Genomic DNA, 18,980 nt, shown 5'->3' on the forward strand with positions numbered 1-18,980 from the left:
ACAGCTAAAACTCTTGGTTCACTGTTGTTTACATGGTAAGTTTAGCTTTTCAAATGTGGAATATAAATGAAAGCAGCTCTCACCAAAATATCAAGTCTCGAAGAAACAAACTATGAGTTGTAAACGCAAAGATGTTTATTTCCATACAAAATAAAAATCAAAGTGAGGAACTGCAAAAGCACAAAATACCAGAGAATACCAAATTATTTCAAACAAAGGAAAGTTATCGCCTCTTTTGGAAGATGTTGCCTCTTCCAATTCCACCACGACCTCGCCCTCTTGCAGCCACTATAAAAAGGTAAAGAAAACAGCATTTTAACAAAAATGCAACAAAAAATGTGTGGTTAGAAAATAATCACAAAGGAATCCCAAGCACAGCACAAGTGCAGAAAAGAAGCATGAATAGGAGATAAACATGTATCAAGTAATTGGATAAAACACCATGCAGCTTGGATTTTGTTACAAAAACAAAAATATTTTGATCAATAAACAAAATTTAAAAACTTGTTGTTGACCTTAACCGTCCCACAAATGCATCAAGTATATTTAATACCATTTTAAACCTGTACAAAGTAGAATTTTCTAGAAAGACAGTTTCTCCACTCACCTTGTGCTTTTAGAATGGCAGCTTTGCCTCTTCCTGCACCAGAACCCTGGTTCTTGTTCTTCATGCTCTTTAACATGGGAGCATTCTTTAACATATCAGGCAGGATCAGAAAGCGGATCTTGCTTCCTCGGATGTAGACCTGTTCCAACTGCGCGACGCGACCATCACGATAGGTCACGGTAATGTTGGACATCTATTGGAAAAGCAAAAAAAGAGAAAGGAAGTTTAGAAGTTTAGCATGTGTGCCATTATGCAAGAATGACAACTGAAATTTTAATATCCCACTTATTTATTTGCGCCACTTCTGCAAATCCAGCAAAATTAATGCACAAAATGAAAGCATTTCACAAACTTATACCAGCATCATTTGTAATTATTTTCCCAACTTTTCTTTCTCATTGCTCTCTTTGATCCATTGCAGCTTGAGAGTCATCATTAGTGTCAAATGCGGGCAATTGCTGCAACAAGACTCGATTCAACAAGGTGGATATTGCATTGGCATGCAAGAAGTGAGAGAATACATTAGCTAATACCACATTCCAACTGGTTATTAGAACTTTTAATATTTCACATTAATATTATGACAGCACAAAATGCACAGTATATTGTGCAACCCTACTCTACACGTTTAGAAAATGTGATCAGAGAATAAAAACAACACACTACTTTTAGAACAGTAATAAACTATTTGGTCCAGGTTTACTAAATGCAAACTGACATTATTCCCTCCATTTCATAGCTTAGTGTTATAAAGGCATCAAAGTAACAACACTACAGCACACTATAAGGATTTATTTGGCATAGTGAAGAAATACGTCATGACCCATGAATAAATCAAGCATCAAAGAACATCCCTGTAATGGTTTTCCAATCCCGTGTTTGTGCTCATAAAAATGCTGTTAACCCAATGGTTAGTCAACAGAAACAAAAAATAGAACAATGTACCTCTTATATGTCACAGTTGGTGACCATTTATTACCAGACAATCGAAAAAACATATTTCACTTTGAGATATCTCACCTTGAGTATAAAATTCACCAGTCATTTCCAAGTACAAAATGCTTATGCTAAAGGAATGATGAGCTAACCAACCCAAATGGTAATGAGAACTAGGGCTGCATTATATTAGAAAATCTTGCAAAACCAATAATAATGGTAAAAATAAATGTGATTGTGAGATCAGCTGCAGCATGTTCTATTTTCTTTTTTTTTTTTCCCTTAATTTCATCACTGATGCATACACGCTGACCTTTACCATTATGGGCACTGGTATTTGTGTCTGATGTTGGCATCTGCTTCCATTTCTAGCTAACTATAACATTAGCAGGTAATAATTACTGCACTGTAAATAGTCTGAGTTGATGTAAATATTGTGCACACTGATACTAGGATGACTAAACACTGTGCAAGCCAAATGAGAAGCAAAATTAATGGATATAGGATGTGAAACAAAGTTTCCCTAATAGAATATAATAAGACTTGCTGGATTTAAGATCTTTATGAAAATAAGCTGAAAATAAGCTGATAGCATGCTTTACATACCATAAGAAATTCTAGTAGGTTAGGACAAAATAACTATGTCCAATACAAAATTGGGGTACAAATCAACAAAAAGGCAAAATAACCCTGAGTCTTAAGTCACCGGACATAATTTGCTGTTGCTCTAACATATGAAGGCCACCTATCAAGATAGTCAAACCAACCTGACAGTTCATGTTGTCCTCAGCTTCAATCAGCTTGCCTCTGTACACCTCTCCTGTGTTGGTCTCACAGGTCACAATGTGTCCCTCTGCCTCATGCAGGACCTTGATCGGCACGCCAATGGACATCTTTTAAGTCTTCCTGGAACACAACACAAAGCAAAAATTTTACTATATCTGCTGCTATGTTATAAAATCCTTTATTCGGTTCTCTAAATAAATTCAATGCATCAGCAGCAAGGTGACAAGCCATTGGAAAACACACACACCTCTACAAATTGGTAGTAATGAATAAAAAGTTAACAGTCTGTACAGAAATGTCAAATATACAGCAGAAATCCATAGATACAAAAATACATGCAGATTCTACAAAAAGATTATTTTAAAAAATAAGTTACCTTTCCATACAACAAAAAAAAAGTGCGACAGCAAATGTCAATCTGCTGACTTTAAATTACTGATACTTCTAAGCAGAAGTTGGCTGCCAAATTTGTCCTGGAATATCTAAATGAGGCAGCAACTCCACTAATGAACATGCACCTATATATTTTTTTTCTCATGTGCAAAATATATGGACTAAAATATTGAATTAAGTAGTTAAAGTCAGGGTTACTAACTCGTGAGTGAAAATTGGAGTTTGATAAAATTGTACGGGCAGTCTGTCCAGAAAAAAAAACTCAAATTTGTGCCCAAGCAGCACTGAATAAACACAAAAAGACCAATTTTAAGTTACAATTTTATTCACACTGTTAATACATGTCCTGAAATAAGTGCAAACACCACGAATCCATAAAAGCGTATAAATGTTGCTACCAACAAGAGGTAATTCTTTATGGAGAATAGGATTTATTGTTTCATTAGCAAATATTGAAGAGCCACCTCAGTTCTACCATGAAAAAAGTTGAATCGTTCAAAAATAATAATCACTAATACTACTTTTTAGCATGAAGCAATTACAACTCCCGTAGAAAAACGTAGTCGGTGATCTTGAAGTGAAAAGTCGACCGCTATCAACGTTAGCCACAATAGCTAACGATGCTAAGGTACAACACTTACTTAAAAAACAGAAAATCTTTGAGACAATGTACATTTAAAGTTGATAACAAATAAAATACGCTGAACAATTGGACAGTTTCACACGTTCCACTTTGAATTATGCCCCCTTATTTAGAAAAATAATCAAACGGAGCCGTGACAACAACTGAATGAATTAGCTTCGAAATTCTAACTAATGTCCAAAGTGTGTTTACATAAAAACAAGTCGGGAGCAATTTTCTTAACAAAAATGAAGATTAAGTTGTGCATTTACCTCGGGTTTGCCTTGAAAAGAGGTTATTTTCTTGTTATTTCTGCTGTAGTAATTCTGCAACGTGCGCTTGTCGCTATTACAGCGCCTTTTGAGCCTTTTTCCTGCTACCCACAAAGCAACGAGGGGTCAACATAAGTGTTTCCTGTAGCGCTTACTGCAATGCATTGTGGGATATAGAGTTTTTTCTAACACAAAACGCAACCTTTTTAGGTAGGTACAAAAATGTATGATTGGCAAGAATGTAGAGCAGAATATTTTTATCTTATCATTTTTGAAAACAGTTGTAGCTACATATTTTGCACATAGAACAATTGGTCAGCAGTTGGTGAAGGAGGTGTGTTTGTTTTAACACCCTGGGGAAGGAAAGCTATGATTGTATGGAGTGTTCCTACAGAGGAGAACTTAAAAAAAAATCTACCTTCTGCACTTCCCTTTCCAGCTTTCCAGCTTTGTCAGTCATCATAAATACTTGAGAATTGTGACTGCCTTTCTATTAAACTCGATATAGAGCAATTGGTAAAAAGTAAAATAAAATAAAAAAAATGTTGAGACAGAAACTGAGCTTTTAATATGGAAATCAGTTTGTTTTTTTGTTTTTTTGGGGTGGGGGAGGTGTTGGAGGCCAAAAGGAGACAGGTTGTTGCCAGCCAAGCTTCAAGTCTAATCTCCTGTAATGCATTCCATTACCAGTTACTCTTCATCATGGAGCATTGAGATTTAACTCAGAAGTGAACTGCAAAACTCAGTACATTTTTGTGATCTACAGTTTTGAATAAATTCTTCAAAATTCATATGCAGCCATATCAGATTGCAGGTACGTTTCCCAAACTTTCTTTCCTCTGTTAACACTCATCTATTTTTTTTTAGTTCTGTTGTATTTCCATGCCTGCTTTATTGTTACAGTATGTGTTTATAGCTTTCTGTCTTGTTTGGATGCGCTTCCAAAAGAGACCTTTGATCTTAATGAGTTCTTTACTGGTTAAATAAAAGGAAAAATTAAATTATGAATTACATATTTTATTGGTAATAATTCAATGGCCCATATAAGATATAGAAAACCAGGAAATGAGATGCATTGCTGAACTCATTAACCATAAACTGGAGGTTTACTTAGCTGGAGATAGCTACTCATGTATGAATGGTAAACATGGGTCATTTTGCTTCCTCTGGAACCAACCAAGCTAGACTAAGCTCATATAGTTTTATTTTATTATTACTATACAAAGTGCGTTAGTCATGAACTACTTTTTTTTCCAATGCTGAAATTAGGCTTGTCAAAGTGATTTATTTAAGACGGATTAAAAAAAAAAGCTTCAGTCGGAGCGTGAATATAAATAACAAAAAAAAACAAAAAAAAAAACATCCAGAGAAAGGAACTTTTGATACAATAGCACTGATTTGCATCTTCATTGTGAAAGGACACAGTTATGGTTCATGGTTGACATTTACAACTTTATGAGATTCCATAAAGAGGCTGAATGGGATCCCATCAAGGTGCCACGTGAAACTTTTATTCTCTTGGAAAAAATAACATTTGAATCTGACATGACCACCTAATTGTCATGAATCCTATCAAAACAAATAATTATAAAATAGAATTATTTGATCCATTTAAATACCACATATACATGATGACAAGGTTTGTCAAGCTACTGATATGCATAAGATTTGAATGCACACATATAGCACGTGTCGTATAGAAGCCAAGTAATGTTTATTTTGGGAGACGTGTGTCTGGGATTGCTATGAGGCACATAAAAGTCGCCTAATGTGGATTTTTGCCACAGAGGAAGGGGTTTTTAATGGGAAGGAGAAAGCATAATGGGATAATAAAAGACATCATCAAATGAACCTTCATTTGATTTTCATTGCATTTGGCTCATTGACTGGCGTCAGCAGCCAGGTTACTCTGTAAACACCTCTTGGATTGTAGTCTGTGGTCATGAGCATGGACTTTACTTGTGTGTATGTGTGTGTGTTTCTATTGTTAATTGTGTGTGCAAGCCTGATTCAGAAAGTAGTGACCTAACACGTCTATAGAGAGTTCACAAAGTTCAAACAAACCTAATGTTTCATTAGGTAAAAGGTAACTGGCCTTGGTATTTCAGTGCCTTTTATTTGTGTCACACAGATGCTGAACAGGTAACTGTTGCATGTTGCCTGGCAGTTATTTAATTATTGATCAAGCTACTGCTATGCAAACATTTAATTACTGTAAAAAATGAATCTATTTAGGTTTTTATGTCTTACTCAAGAAACAGAGACTAAAACCACTGATTACAATTCTGAATATAATTATCTATGTTTGTAATATGCAGCCTATAAATGACATTATCCATGGAAGTGTTTGTGTGTTTGACAACAAAACACCAAACAATCGTTTTATTCATGTTTGAACAGAAAGGAAGCGTCTGATTATACATGACATGATCCAGCTTTCTAAGAAATGCTGTCTGAGTGTTTGAAAGTTAAAGTACAATGCATGACACGGTACAGTACAGGGTTAACTGAAGATTTGTACAGTTATTGACATCGGTGATAAAAATGTGTGAAAAGCTTCAGGTTACATTTGTTCAGTTGGGTGGAAAACATGTTAAGAAATGTTTTTGTCAAAAAGTTACAAAAACTTCCAAGCACCCTTGCTGTCATGACGTTTTACATCCTCTTTTTGCCAATATGAAAGTCTTCTTTTGTAACGTTTAGCAAGGTTTTGAGCCAACATTTACATATGGGGTGAATGAAAATAGGAAGTGGTTTGAATAATTGACCACTTAAGAAACTGATCATAGGTCCAATGGTAATTTTCTGTATGGGTTTGACGCAGGACAGCTTTGGGTAACTGATTTTTTTTGATACAGTATTTATTTAGTAAACCCATCTGAGTCCCAATGAAAAAAAAAAAAAAAAAAAAAACTTTGAGCATAGGCCCACTGCCTGATCAAAAGCTAAATTTTTACATTTAGAGTAGTGAAACAATATATGTTTTTCACTTCTAAAATTTTTTTATCACTGTATAGATTATTGTTTTGTTCACATTAAGATTTAACATTTTTGCTTTTTCTACATTTATTTTTTGAAAACAGACATTTCCATAGATGTCACTTAAACACGCAGAGAAAATGCAAGCATCAGCTCATACTGAAAAGCATCCTGCTTTAAGCATCTTTATGTTCATGTAGCCTGACCAACTGAAATTTGGCTCATATAGAAAACAAAAGTATAAAGTAAATAAAAACAGGTCTTATGCTGCGAGAAAGAAATAACTATTCTGTTCAGTGTTTGACTTTTTGTTGATGTTGTTGAAGAAATTGTCTGCAGTTCGTACAGTATCAAGAGCGTCGTGGCGGTGGGGAAAAATGGATTTATGAACGTAAGTGTCATGACACCTCTGTTATGTCTGTAGAGTTGCAACCATCAGTCTTTTTTACGGAGACAGCTTGAACATTGACAAAATCAGTGCAGCCTCCTCTGTCTTTCAGCTCAAAAACATCTGCCGCTCCCTCGTCACATGAAGCAGATTCTGCACAAAAAGCTGTGCTAGTGTTCTCCTGCTTCCCAGAGAAGGTGCCACTTTGCCCTCTGTATCCATTGCGGATGCAGCTGCTTGGCAGTACATCTTGATTCGAAGACCAATGGCTAGAAGTTCTGCGATTAACCTTGTATCTTGATGGATGAGTATCAGAATCCAGGATGTAGCTATTCACCATTGTGCCACATGTTGAAACCTCTTTACTCGTTTGGGATGTCCGTCTGATGCTGATGCAGCTGAAATCTCTGCTGTCAATACTCATCGTCCCAACCCCGTTGCTGGTTGCCTGCCTCAGAATGTACTTGTAAAAAATCTTCCAAAAAGTCTGTCTGAACTCCCTGATGCGGTAGGCGTAAATAAAGGGATTCACCACAGAGTTTGCATGGGAGAGGATGATGGCGATGTTCATCACCCAGATTGTTGGACGCTCACAGTCTTTGCACAGGTGGTTCAAGCAGTTGATGATATGCACAGGAAGCCAGCAGATAGCAAATAAGCCCACAATAATTGCCAGTGATTTGGCAGCATGCACGTCCTTCTGCAGAAAAGAATGGGAAGAGTTCGAGGATGAAGGTCTTCGCCCGGGAATAGGTGAGAAAGAAACCGTGATACTCATTCGACGGAGCTGCCTCCTCGCCACCAGAAAGATTTTGATGTAGATGACCAGCATGACCAATAGAGGGGTCAGCACAAAACCAAAGAAATTAAAATAGGTCATATAGTCCAAAGGAACAACTGACTCAAAAAGGCATTGGGTCAGACCTTTTGGGCAGCTTTTTGTTTTTGAGCTGTGAAGTGTTGCGTTCTGGCCTGTGCAACAGAGGCAAAACAGATTTAATGTTAAAATCCATAGAAAGACTCTGAGAATGATATAGGATTAAAATGGATTTAATTGGAAACACAACACACAGAATACCAAGATTCATGAGTGTTAGTAGTTATCTTTTTACAAAAAATAGGCAAAAAAAAAAAAACCCCAGATGATTTCAATTAAGAATCCAAGTTCAGAAAAAGGGAATATAGTTTAAGTGTACATTGAGGATGTTTTGTTATATTTGGAGGCCATAAAACAAGCTAATAATAATTTGGCAACTAGACTAAAGGTCATCGTCCTTAGAACACATAGCCCTGCATGTATTAGATCTTTCCCTGCTTTAAAATCCCTGTTTCTCACAGAAATGTAAACTTTATCGTCTGAGGAAAAAAAAGTCAAAATTCAGTGAAAAAATAATAATAATTTCAGCTACCCTAACTCTAAATTTCAAAATGTCTTTTAATGACAGAAAAATATGAGTGACAGAATGAAAAATGGCTAAATTTGATCTCTCACCTGTGTTCCAACCAATCAGTGGAGTCATGCCGATCACAGCTGACAAAGTCCAGCACAGTGCTATGATGCACTTTGCTCTCAGCCCTGTTACCAGACTGTTGTACCTAAATGGTTGAACAGAGCACAAAGATACATTATAGGGCAGAAAGCATTGTTTAACCTCTTTATGATTACATCACTCCGAGAACGGGTCAATATTTGTCAATTTTAACTGGATGTGCACTTAAATCTAACTGCATTATGTATTTATTAAAACAAACTGATGGTTTCTTAACAGAAAATCATTACAGTAGTCGGCACACATTTATTTTTATGGCCCGCCTTTTCTATTTATGGGTTGATGATTAAACACACCACAATCATGAGTCATGAAAATGTTTAAAAACGCTTTCTTAAAATTGTGTTTCTCATTTTATTTGCAACAAAATCATTACCAAATCCAATTTGCACTTTCCTGCCTTTTGCATGCACTTCCTTCTTTGACACATTAGGTGCAAACACATTGTGATATATTGGTGTTGTGCCTGGTTGTGAATTAGATTTCCCTTTTCAACAGGCAGTTCATGCATTTTTTTTTACAAAGATCTTTGTAGTGATATATGCAGAAAAATTCACCACAATAAAAAATCTTTTATAACATTCTTCAAATACATCTTAAATATTAAAAAGCAAAAATAGCGAGGATTTCAAAACGACAAGTCTCTTCTTTCAACAATCTCTAATCAATGACAAACAATTTAGTGAAGGTTTTAGGAGTCTTTTACTGTAGTTTTTAGTGCCTATGTCAAGCTAAGGTTGTTCTGATGCCAAAAAGTATTAGAAATATAGTTTTTTTTGCATTTCAGCATGCTTCAGAAAAGTTGACTACATCTCAAGCTGTACTTTAAAGATTCAATGTTCAGTATAGAATTATTTGACCAGATTAAGTCTTTTAGATTTTAAACTTAGAGATGATTACGTAAATCTACATTCCATAAAAGGTATTGACATTGTACACAAAATAGGAAACTTATTCAACTTCAGCACCATTTGTCAGCTAGGAAGTAAGGCGATAGTTTCTTGCCTGAAAATGTAAATACAAGTAAGGAATAGAAAACGTATTTGTAGAGGTGGACAGAGGAGTCATTGAATGTATTCAAGAATAGTATTACTTGAATATATTTTTACTTGGGTAAAAGAAAAAAAGAAATAACCAACAAAAAATTACATCTGTTTAGTTTTGTGTGGGTGTGTTTGCTTTCTAGGAATTTGTTTGTAGTTTAAAATCTGCTAAAATTGTACTGCTATACTTTGTACCATGTTGTTTAATATATTTCTAATAATCAATAAAAAGTCATTTGAAAGAAAAAAAATTACTCAAGTGAGAATAAAAAAGAATCAGACAAAAAGGCTATTCAAGTATTGAGCAACTAACCATAACATCTGATTAAATGTGTAAAAAATGTGATCAAATGAGGAAATAAATGTATAAAACTATGTGCAAATTGTTTTATTTTAAGGGCAAATAAAGTACAAATAAATGACATTATTTCAAAATAAGAAATTAAGGCTGAAGACCACATTTCAAAATCATTTTGTTTTTCACAACTGTTATTTTTACAACTTTCGAGTCCAATCCTAACCGAAGTGCACCAATGTAAAAAAGAACAGTGCACAATAGAGCAGCAAAAATACTCCTAAAATGCACATTAGGTAAATGTAACCTCTGCTTATTTGAGCAGAGATGGGTAGAAAATATTTATCCCCCCAACCCAAGTCTCCACCCCATGTCAAAAACTGTAGACACTTTGTTTCAGAAAATTGTCTTGTTAAAAAGGCTTTTTTTTAAATAAATTTTAGAGGTAAATTTATTCTATGTAGTCACTACTAATTATTTTTGCTGAAGCTCCCAAACTTTTCTCGGAACTAAGTATGAATGAGAACATTTCCAAATATAAACAAATTCGGCTGGAAAACTAAAATAAACATTAGTAAGCGCAAGTCCTTGAGTCATTAGTTCAAATACTCAACACTGTTACTTTGTTTTTGACTGAGATCCTGTGTGGGCAGGTTGGCAGGCTCATGGCACCAGTATTAGCACTCAGTACACACTGAAGCCATTATCCAACTGCTTATGCAAATGCATCACCTGTTGTGGCTTACAAGATGAAACTTCCTTAACAGGAGAGAGCAGCAGTTACTAGCCAACCACTCATTGTTCTGTAAAAGCACCCAGATTGGCAACAAGGAAATTCAAGGTAGTACTTAATCAATATTGATTTAAATGAGTACTAAAGGTCACATTCTGCAACTTTACTTCCCCTCGAGGCAGAAAAAAAAAATATGTTCATCATGGATGAATCAACGTAAATCTCTCCAGATGAGGCTTAATTACAGTTTTTTTTTTTTTTTTTTTTTCTGAAAGTAAGTGTTTGCATGTTTCTGGTCTCACTTAAACATCATGTGTTCTTTGCTCTCACCTGAGCGGATTCTTGATTGCGATGTAGCGGTCCACAGCGATGGCCAGCAGACTAAAGATGGAGCTCTGTGTGAGCACGAGCAGAAAGCAGGCGATGAACAGGCAACCGTAAAAGTCGGCACAGAAACCCACACTGGATACGGATGAAAAAGGAACCATTACTGAACGAAAAGGCAGCCATCACAACAATTAGAAGAAATCACCAGTGGATGTATCTCATCCCGTAATGTAATATTTCAGCGGTACAACATTAACCCTTGCCCTAAATTAGATAAAAACGAGGAAATGATACCTAATTGTGATCGCGAAGGGAATTGCCAGTAGCCCCACAGCGATATCAGCGACCGCCAGTGAGACCACAAAGAAGTTGGTGATGTTCTGCAGGTTGGAGTTCAGGCAGACGGACCAGCATACCAGGGTGTTCCCAGCCACAGCCAGGAGAGCGATCAGCAGTTCCAAGCTAATATAAACCACCTGGTGGAGCTCCAGCATGGTTGTTTTTTCCTCTTTTTTTCCTTTCCTTGTACTTTCATCCCATCCAATCAGCTCCTTGTCTTGTTTTCAGACACAACATTTTCTTGCTAGACCACATGGCATGACTTGAGACAAAAGGGATTGTGTCACATCGACAGTGAGGCAAAGCAGAAAGTTCCCAGCACTACCATCACACGAGCGACGCCGGATTACCGTCACGACTGCTGTGCAGGGCTGTTAGTCTTCCTCTTTTTCAAGTTTTGTTCAGTGAACAGCGATACAGTTGAGGATGACGCATCTGAAGGGGCTGCCAAAGTAGAGAAGTAATCTGGAGGGGGGCCGGAGGGTAGAGGACATGGTGTTAGTGTGTTTAGCTTGTATAAACAGATTACACTGTGTTCAATGGACATGCAGTTAAATGCACACACACACACACACACATACGCACACGTCAAAAAAGCCATCTATCACTGCATGACAAGGATACAGGGTCAAATCAAACAAGACAACAAGGGGCTTTTTATTTAGGGACAGTTTCCCAAAATCCCTCTCCCTTATCATTTGAGATACTGACATACTTTTCACAGATAATTACACAAATAACTCAAACACTAACTGTTTGATGTTATTGCCTAATCAAAGGAGCTCCAATAGAGTTCTTTATAAGGAAATCTCTGCATCTTGTATGCAGATTAGGAGTTCTTACACAAACCTGTAACAACGTCAGCAAACTTTAGCAATAATGACCTCAGGCATATGAGCTCAACTGTACAAGATGGAGAGCAGAAGTAAAGCAAAACTAAACGTAAACTCAACGATCAGATCAGATGAAATGTAATAATTATGGGGCATTTCAAAAGGATTTGTTTAAATCTACAAAATTAATTGTACTTTATTGTTGGTTTTATGTGAAACACCCACATAAAACAGATAATTGAGATGAGGAGAAAAAAATTTACATGATTTATGACAACGTTAACTTTTTTTTGTTTTTGTTGTAAATGTTCTGCAATTGTTGCAAGTCATGGCCAGGATTTTCTAGCAAAAAGAGTTTTTTAATCTCAATTAATGGGATTCTCCTGGTGACATAAAAGTTAAATAAAAAAAGTAAATAAGATAAAATAGTTGTGTGCACTAAATCTGCAAGAGTGGCAAGAAGAAACCATTTTTTTTCAGAACCCCTGGCACTAGTAGCTTTTATTGAAAGAGTAAAAAAAATCACTGCTGTCATTGATAAAAGCCTAACTTGTTCTGCTAAATTTGCAGTTGATTCCTGAATGAAATGATTCATTTTCCTTATCCCAACAATGAGCTATTTAGAAAAATGATATCATGAGTCAGAAAAGAATTTAGTGGGTGCCTTCTTCTTAATTTTCTTCTCATGCCGTTTGCTCCAAACTTATTTGGGCCTTTAAAAGTTAAAATAAGTTCTTAAATGAGTTGCTGAATACTGAAATGTTATGATGTCATCAAAGTCCCAGTTTGAAGCTCGGAGCACTTTTACGTCACGTTTCTTGAGTAATTATGTATCTATTTATTTTCCACACTGACACAAACACTCATGAATGTACCACTGATTGGTAGTCATGGAATAAAATGAGGAGTTTAGTTAGGCTGATCAGTAAGGGGGTGAAAAGGAAAAATCTAAATGGAAACTACTTCTACAGACCACTGGTGATTGCTCAAAAGGTCACATTTACACATCCAACATTGACTTAATGTGTTTATTTTACTCTTTTTGTTTTACATCGTACGTCTATTTATATATATGCAGAAGAGGTCTATATCAATGATTAGGAGAGTAGTTCTTCAACAGAATCTTCCCCAACAAAAGATGAAAACAAGACAATGTTACAAGTTCACATTGGAAAACATTCAAAATGGAAACAAACAGAAGACAAAACTAAACTAAACTAAAAAATATGGATCTTAGGAACTGAAACTTGAACCCTGTTTAATGTGGTCTTAGTTGCGTTATGATGTCAATGAAGTGAAGACATGGAGGTTTACTTGTAGTTTCAGTGCAACAGGGTAAATATGCCGAGGTGTAACGCTGAAAAATTATGCTTGCTCACACTTTGACAATGACGCTCGCTTTCCAGTGAAAGACCTTTCCGCTGTGAGATAATGAAATATTCTTATGTTGCTAAGTCATTCCCCTGTTCGCAGCAGAACCGAACGACAGGAAAACCCAGAAAAACAAGCAAGAGCTAATTAATTTTCTTTCTCTTGTCCTCTGAGTCTCCCAGATGCCTTTTGGCAAGCTCCAGTCAAGTGGATTTCTCATTGCCTCTCTCCTATAAAGCTTTGACTGGTGAAGAACCCGAGTCTTTGCCATGTTGGCTGCTAAAGATTGTAACTCCTTCTGAGTAGTCATAGCCAAGTCAGGTGTATTTGAACAGCACATTTCAGCTACAAGGAAGTTCAAAGTCCTTACATGATACAAAAAAGCACAATAGCCATTTTTGAAACATGAAGCATTTGACAAATATAATCTTCATCATACATACATCAGATATTTAAATCAACGTCTGTTTGTTGTGTAATACATAAAACGGCCTGGTTGTGGCTTTCTTTAAATAATATTTTTTATTTTTCCATAAAGAAAGCTGTGTTATTGTACTTCCACTTCACAATTACACACCTGTTTGTGCCGGTCTATCATATAAAATCCCAATAAAACACACAGAGGTTGGCAGAGTTTTTTTTTTTATATGTAGAAAAAAAAGTGAAAATGTTCAAGAAGTGTGACATCTGCAAGGAAGGGTAAGTAAGTCTGGTCAACACTTCTCAGAAAACAAATTATAAAGATGAGACGACTGCAGTGATCATCAAACCTCTAATTACCAATCTGAGATCTAAAAGCATCTGTGGAAAGCCTCCCTAATTCTCATGTAGTGTAAAACATGAGCCTAAGCATGCAACTGCTATAAACATCCCAGGCAGTCCTGAACACCTTTACAATGTGCATGCTTGCCATTATGTTTCAGCTCACTTGTGTGTAATCTAACACTAGAAGCTAACTAACCAACACCTGACTCCACTGAGAAATCATTAAGGGGGAAAATGGCTCAGAGCAACAGCCAGTGCAAACACTGAAAATACAAAGAGAGAACAGAAGTTTGCACAATTTGCTTCCGTTTTAAACATTTCTCATTCTGGTATTTTTAGACACTTTACACTTTATTAAACATACCCCTCTGAGCCACACGCAAACGTGCAGCTCCACCATCAGTAATCCTGACATGCAATCTGTTCTGCCATTCGCAAAGTCCAACTTTCCCTCTGCTGCTTTGCCGTTTAGGAATTCAGAATCAAGGATTTATCCAGTTGCAGTAAAAGACCCCTTGAGGTTGCAGCAGATTAGTGTGCAAATCCTCCAAAGCATGGCGGAAAGCGAAAACATTTGATCAAAGTTTGCAAAATATAAGAAAAGACCATTTTCCAGCTGGTCTGACTGACAGAAAGAGAGGCAAGGGGCACCCAGAAACTTTGATTATGCCTATGAGAAACAGAGGAAGAGGTGATAAGAAAACGCACATCCTGCTGGAAAAGATCTGCCACTGCCCTGTCAATCAATGTATCAGCTCAGCTCCAGCAAAGTCCAAGGAAAATAAGACCAAGAGTTAGAAAAGAAATGCTTATTTTCAAGAATGAGAAAAGCTGCTGGTTTTGTCATATTAATAGAAACAGGTTTTTAAGACGGGAGGAAACAGACATTACAGAAGTTTCATTAGATTTGTGGGGGGCGTTTTAGATCTCAGGAACTCAACGCACAGTTTCATTTAATCTGAACACGGGTGATAACAGCGCTATTTGCAATAGAATATTTATTCTGACCCATTCATTGTTAGAAAAATATGTGTGTGGTTAAATAACCTTCTAACTGGGTGTATATTGTTTCAGAGGCCCTTTTGGTTTTGAGGTGTAATATCTGTGCAACACGCTGAATACAATTATTAGAACCTCAGATTACCTTCAACTGACGCATTTTGGAAAAGTAATCCTTCCCTTACCTGATGGATGAGTGAGTTGATCTCGCTGCTGGGTGGCTTTCGTTAAACCCTGAAACTGCAAACAAACGCTTAAAAGTTACACTGGAAGACAGGAAACATGATGGGGGGGGGGGGGGGGGGAAAGTTGCTGAGATCGCGCCACGGGCGCTGCCAGTGATGGTGCGCACCGACGCGACGCAACAGGAAAACGAAGAGAGGCAGCAAGGCTCTCCGCTTGCGTGCGTCTTCCCCGAAATTGCTGCTACTTTGAGGACGCACATTTGTAGCTCCAGCGTGGAGACCCGCCCCCTCCCGGAGTCCTCCCGCGAGTAAACTGTGAAAAGCACGGCATAAATTATGTTTAAGGTAGAGAAAGCGATGTGATGAGATATGACTTAGCCTCAGTCCTCTAAAGAAAGGGAAACACTGCCGTATGAGAGAATGAGGTTAGGTTAAAAAAAAAAAGGGGGGGGGGGTGGAGGGGGGGCATCAGGTAAACCACAGCGGAAGATGACAAAAGTGAAACCATGCAAGAAACGATACAAAACAAGTCATGTGGGAAAAATTACACCTTTAACTATTCAGTTCTTAGTTGATATGTTTGTTTGTTTGTTTGTTTTTTTACATGTCTTAGTAAATAAGGTAAAAACAGAGGAAAAGGTTGGGACGCCCTACCCCCTAAGTTTTCCATTTTCACTGAATGTCAGTAAGATGCTTCTTGCAGACATCCTCCAGTCTCTGACAGCAAAAGTTGCCTCACCCCTCACATTTAAATGTGTTTACTTTATTTTTAACCTACAAAGCACCCTGCACCCTCCATTCATATTCTATACTCACTTATCCCTTGCAGAGCTTCGATGGGGTGTAGGAGAGGCGGGGTACACCCTTGGGTCGCCAGTCCCTCGCAGGGGCAACGCAGAGACACAGAGGCCAAGCAACCATGCACATCCACGCGCACACACACGCACACACACAGAGAGACCTAAGGACAATTAAGAAGGATCAATCAACCTTGCTGTCATTATTTTTGGGCTATGGGAGTAAAACAAAGAGGAGAAACACAGGCATCCACTGGGAGAACATGCAAACTCCATGCAGCCGGGACTAAAAGCAGTCCTTCCAGCTGTGCAGCATGCATCCTACAGCATCTCATTCAAATCTAGGTTTGGACTCCGACTCAGCCCAACAGTTCTTCTGTAATTCTTACTGGATTTGCTGGTTGTTGCAGATCATTTAACAAGGACCAGTTTGTTTCGTAGATGGCACATTTTCCCTTAAACATCCTCTGATGCAAGAGCTGGCCAGGTCCTGCTGTAGCAAACCACCTCCAAGGTATGACACCTCTGCCTCCTTGTTTCACAGTTGGTATGAGGTTATTTCCCCTACAATACTATATTTGGCTTATCATTTCCTCTGTTCTGCTGTCCAAAGAATTCAGTTTAGATGAGTCTGTCCAACGAACGTCATTTCAGAACATCGTCTTTCAAAATAGGTTTCTCGGTAACACTTTATTTCAAGGGGTGTGCATAAGACTGACATGACTGGTTTGCTCCGGCTGTATGCAGCAGTGTAGTGCCACCCTTCCCCCACATATTGCTGAGCACATCTGGCCAGCTGGAGCTAAGTTTGTAGCAATGTAGCAACAATTATAACTTTTCTTTATTAATTGAAAAATAGATCACAGTCTACATTTGTGTGAATACTGTGAAGAAGTAAAACGATATTTTTTTTTTACTTAAGGTTATGCTGTAGCATAGCAAGGCTTGTGCTCACACAACTAAACAAACCAATAAAGTTTTTCAGAACACCGCAGAAGTAGGTCTCAGGAAAAGCAAAACCTCTCTCAGCTTTCACCACCAAATCATTTCCACCACAGTTCTCAATTTCTCAACCCAACTTAAAACATGTGACTGACACACTTTCACATGTTAGTCTTGCTGGTAATGTCCCGCAGCATCTCATAGGCTAGCTCTGTGCCACAAACTCATGTAATCTGAAGTACAACACCGCAAAAGCATTTCTGAAACATTCCATCAACAAAATGCAGCAAAAATCCGTTCCACAGTTACAGACGGCAACAGAAAAAGCGGCAGATTGACTGGGATTGTACAGAGGTATGTAACAAAAGTTACATCTTTAAGTAATCTCATCTTTAACATAAAGCAATGAATATATGTCTTTAGTACAGGAAATAAAAATCACATATATCACACAAATGGTAAGTGAATCATTACTTTTGTATCAAAAATTAAAACATACAAAACAGGAGAAAATCAAGCCGGTGGTTAGTATCTGCCCCGCAGCTTCTGCCCCTTCTGCACATTAAATAAAATACAATAAATATTTTATTGTATTGCCAACACTTAGAAGTATTTAGCAATTGTAAAATTAAAATGTACAATATTAATTATAACGATTACAAAACATATACAAGTTAAGCCCTGTGTATATTTGAATTTGTATAAAATAGACATTAAAATACTTATAAAACTAAAGAAAATACAGAGCTGAGCCTAATGGATACCACAGCTCCAGATGGTAACAAAAAGAGGGGACGAGCTGTCAGTATCTGTTTGCTATGGTAACCATAAACTGTCAAGAGCCACATGACTTATATCAGTGCAGATCAGGAGAAAATTACTTTTTGACTCAAATTTAATTTGAAGAATAAGTAAGCCAATTTTTTTTTTTTTTTTTACAAAAATTGTATGTATTGTATTATATACTATATTTATAGTTGTTCTGTTTTAATATTCGAAGTAGTAAGAAACCTGATCCTAAATGGGTTTTGCATCTTGGATACCAACAAAAGGAAATGAAATAAATTTCTGATGGTATGTAGGCTATTTCGCACAAATTAATGAAGTAAAAACTATTTTTTTTAAAAATGAGGGAGTGAAAGGAGTTTGAAGAAAATTTCTGCATGACGAATCAGTTATTCTGACCCACTGTTCGCTTCAATGGTCAAAATGAGTTTGAGGTCAGGTGAGGTGATATCTGGTTTGCCTGCCTCCTGGGTGCCTCCCTGGTGAGGTGTGTTATGGTGAGGCCCTCTTGGTGTGTTGCTGTTTTTATTGTGACCTTTTGTAAAATGAATTGTATGTAAGCCCACATCACCAGCCCTCCATTACCATGCTTTAGAATATTGGGTGAAACATTGGAGAGGATATATTTTTCCAGGGTTTTAATCAAAACATCTGCAAAGTGGTTTAATTGTCTAAAGGACATTGATGCGAGAGTTTTAAGCTTTTTTTTTTTTTTTTTGCTCTTATTTTTGAATCATCTTCCTTACTTGTTTAAACACATTAGCTGTACATACATGTAGCAGGGTTTTAACGTAACAATATCGTAAATGTGAAGTTTGTCAAAATGTGTTTATTTGTTCTTTGACTTTACTTTTTATACGTTTTTTTTAGACATATTTATTGGCGTTTTAAGTTCTGTTATGTTGCTCTTGGCAGTGGGTGGTTACCATAGTAACCGGTAACTGACAGCTCGTCCCGTTTTTTTTTTTTTTTTTTTCGTTTTCATGTCCGTTACTGTGGTATGTATTAGAATATATTTTGCAATATATTTCG

The 18,980-nt window shown here is 36.9% G+C and overlaps 2 protein-coding genes across 3 annotated transcripts; both read right to left on the bottom strand.

Moving 5' to 3' along the window:
• Positions 1-117: 117 nt before the first annotated feature.
• snrpd3l (small nuclear ribonucleoprotein D3 polypeptide, like) lies at positions 118-3,766 on the bottom strand. Its single transcript, XM_014987937.2, has 4 exons — positions 3,617-3,766; positions 2,311-2,449; positions 608-800; positions 118-288 (listed from the first exon to the last, which is right to left on the bottom strand). Exons 2-4 carry the CDS (start codon positions 2,434-2,436, stop codon positions 224-226), a joined length of 384 nt encoding a protein of 127 aa, XP_014843423.1. The 5' UTR covers positions 2,437-2,449; positions 3,617-3,766; the 3' UTR covers positions 118-223.
• A 2,196-nt stretch (positions 3,767-5,962) lies between these two features.
• adora2ab (adenosine A2a receptor b) lies at positions 5,963-15,832 on the bottom strand. 2 transcript variants are annotated; one of them, XM_088011017.1, is made up of 6 exons: positions 15,424-15,832; positions 11,621-11,735; positions 11,226-11,532; positions 10,935-11,066; positions 8,476-8,579; positions 5,963-7,955 (listed from the first exon to the last, which is right to left on the bottom strand). In XM_088011017.1, exons 3-6 carry the CDS (start codon positions 11,423-11,425, stop codon positions 6,994-6,996), a joined length of 1,398 nt encoding a protein of 465 aa, XP_087867143.1. In that variant the 5' UTR covers positions 11,426-11,532; positions 11,621-11,735; positions 15,424-15,832; the 3' UTR covers positions 5,963-6,993. The 2 variants fall into 2 exon arrangements, with proteins under 2 accessions (XP_087867143.1, XP_087867142.1); XM_088011016.1 differs by having other exon boundaries at positions 11,226-11,735.
• Between the last annotated feature and the right edge of the window lie 3,148 nt (positions 15,833-18,980).

Source organism: Poecilia mexicana, unplaced genomic scaffold (assembly GCF_051168715.1).
Source record: "Poecilia mexicana isolate PSO_F unplaced genomic scaffold, ASM5116871v1 scaffold_12, whole genome shotgun sequence".
Taxonomy (NCBI): domain Eukaryota; kingdom Metazoa; phylum Chordata; class Actinopteri; order Cyprinodontiformes; family Poeciliidae; genus Poecilia; species Poecilia mexicana.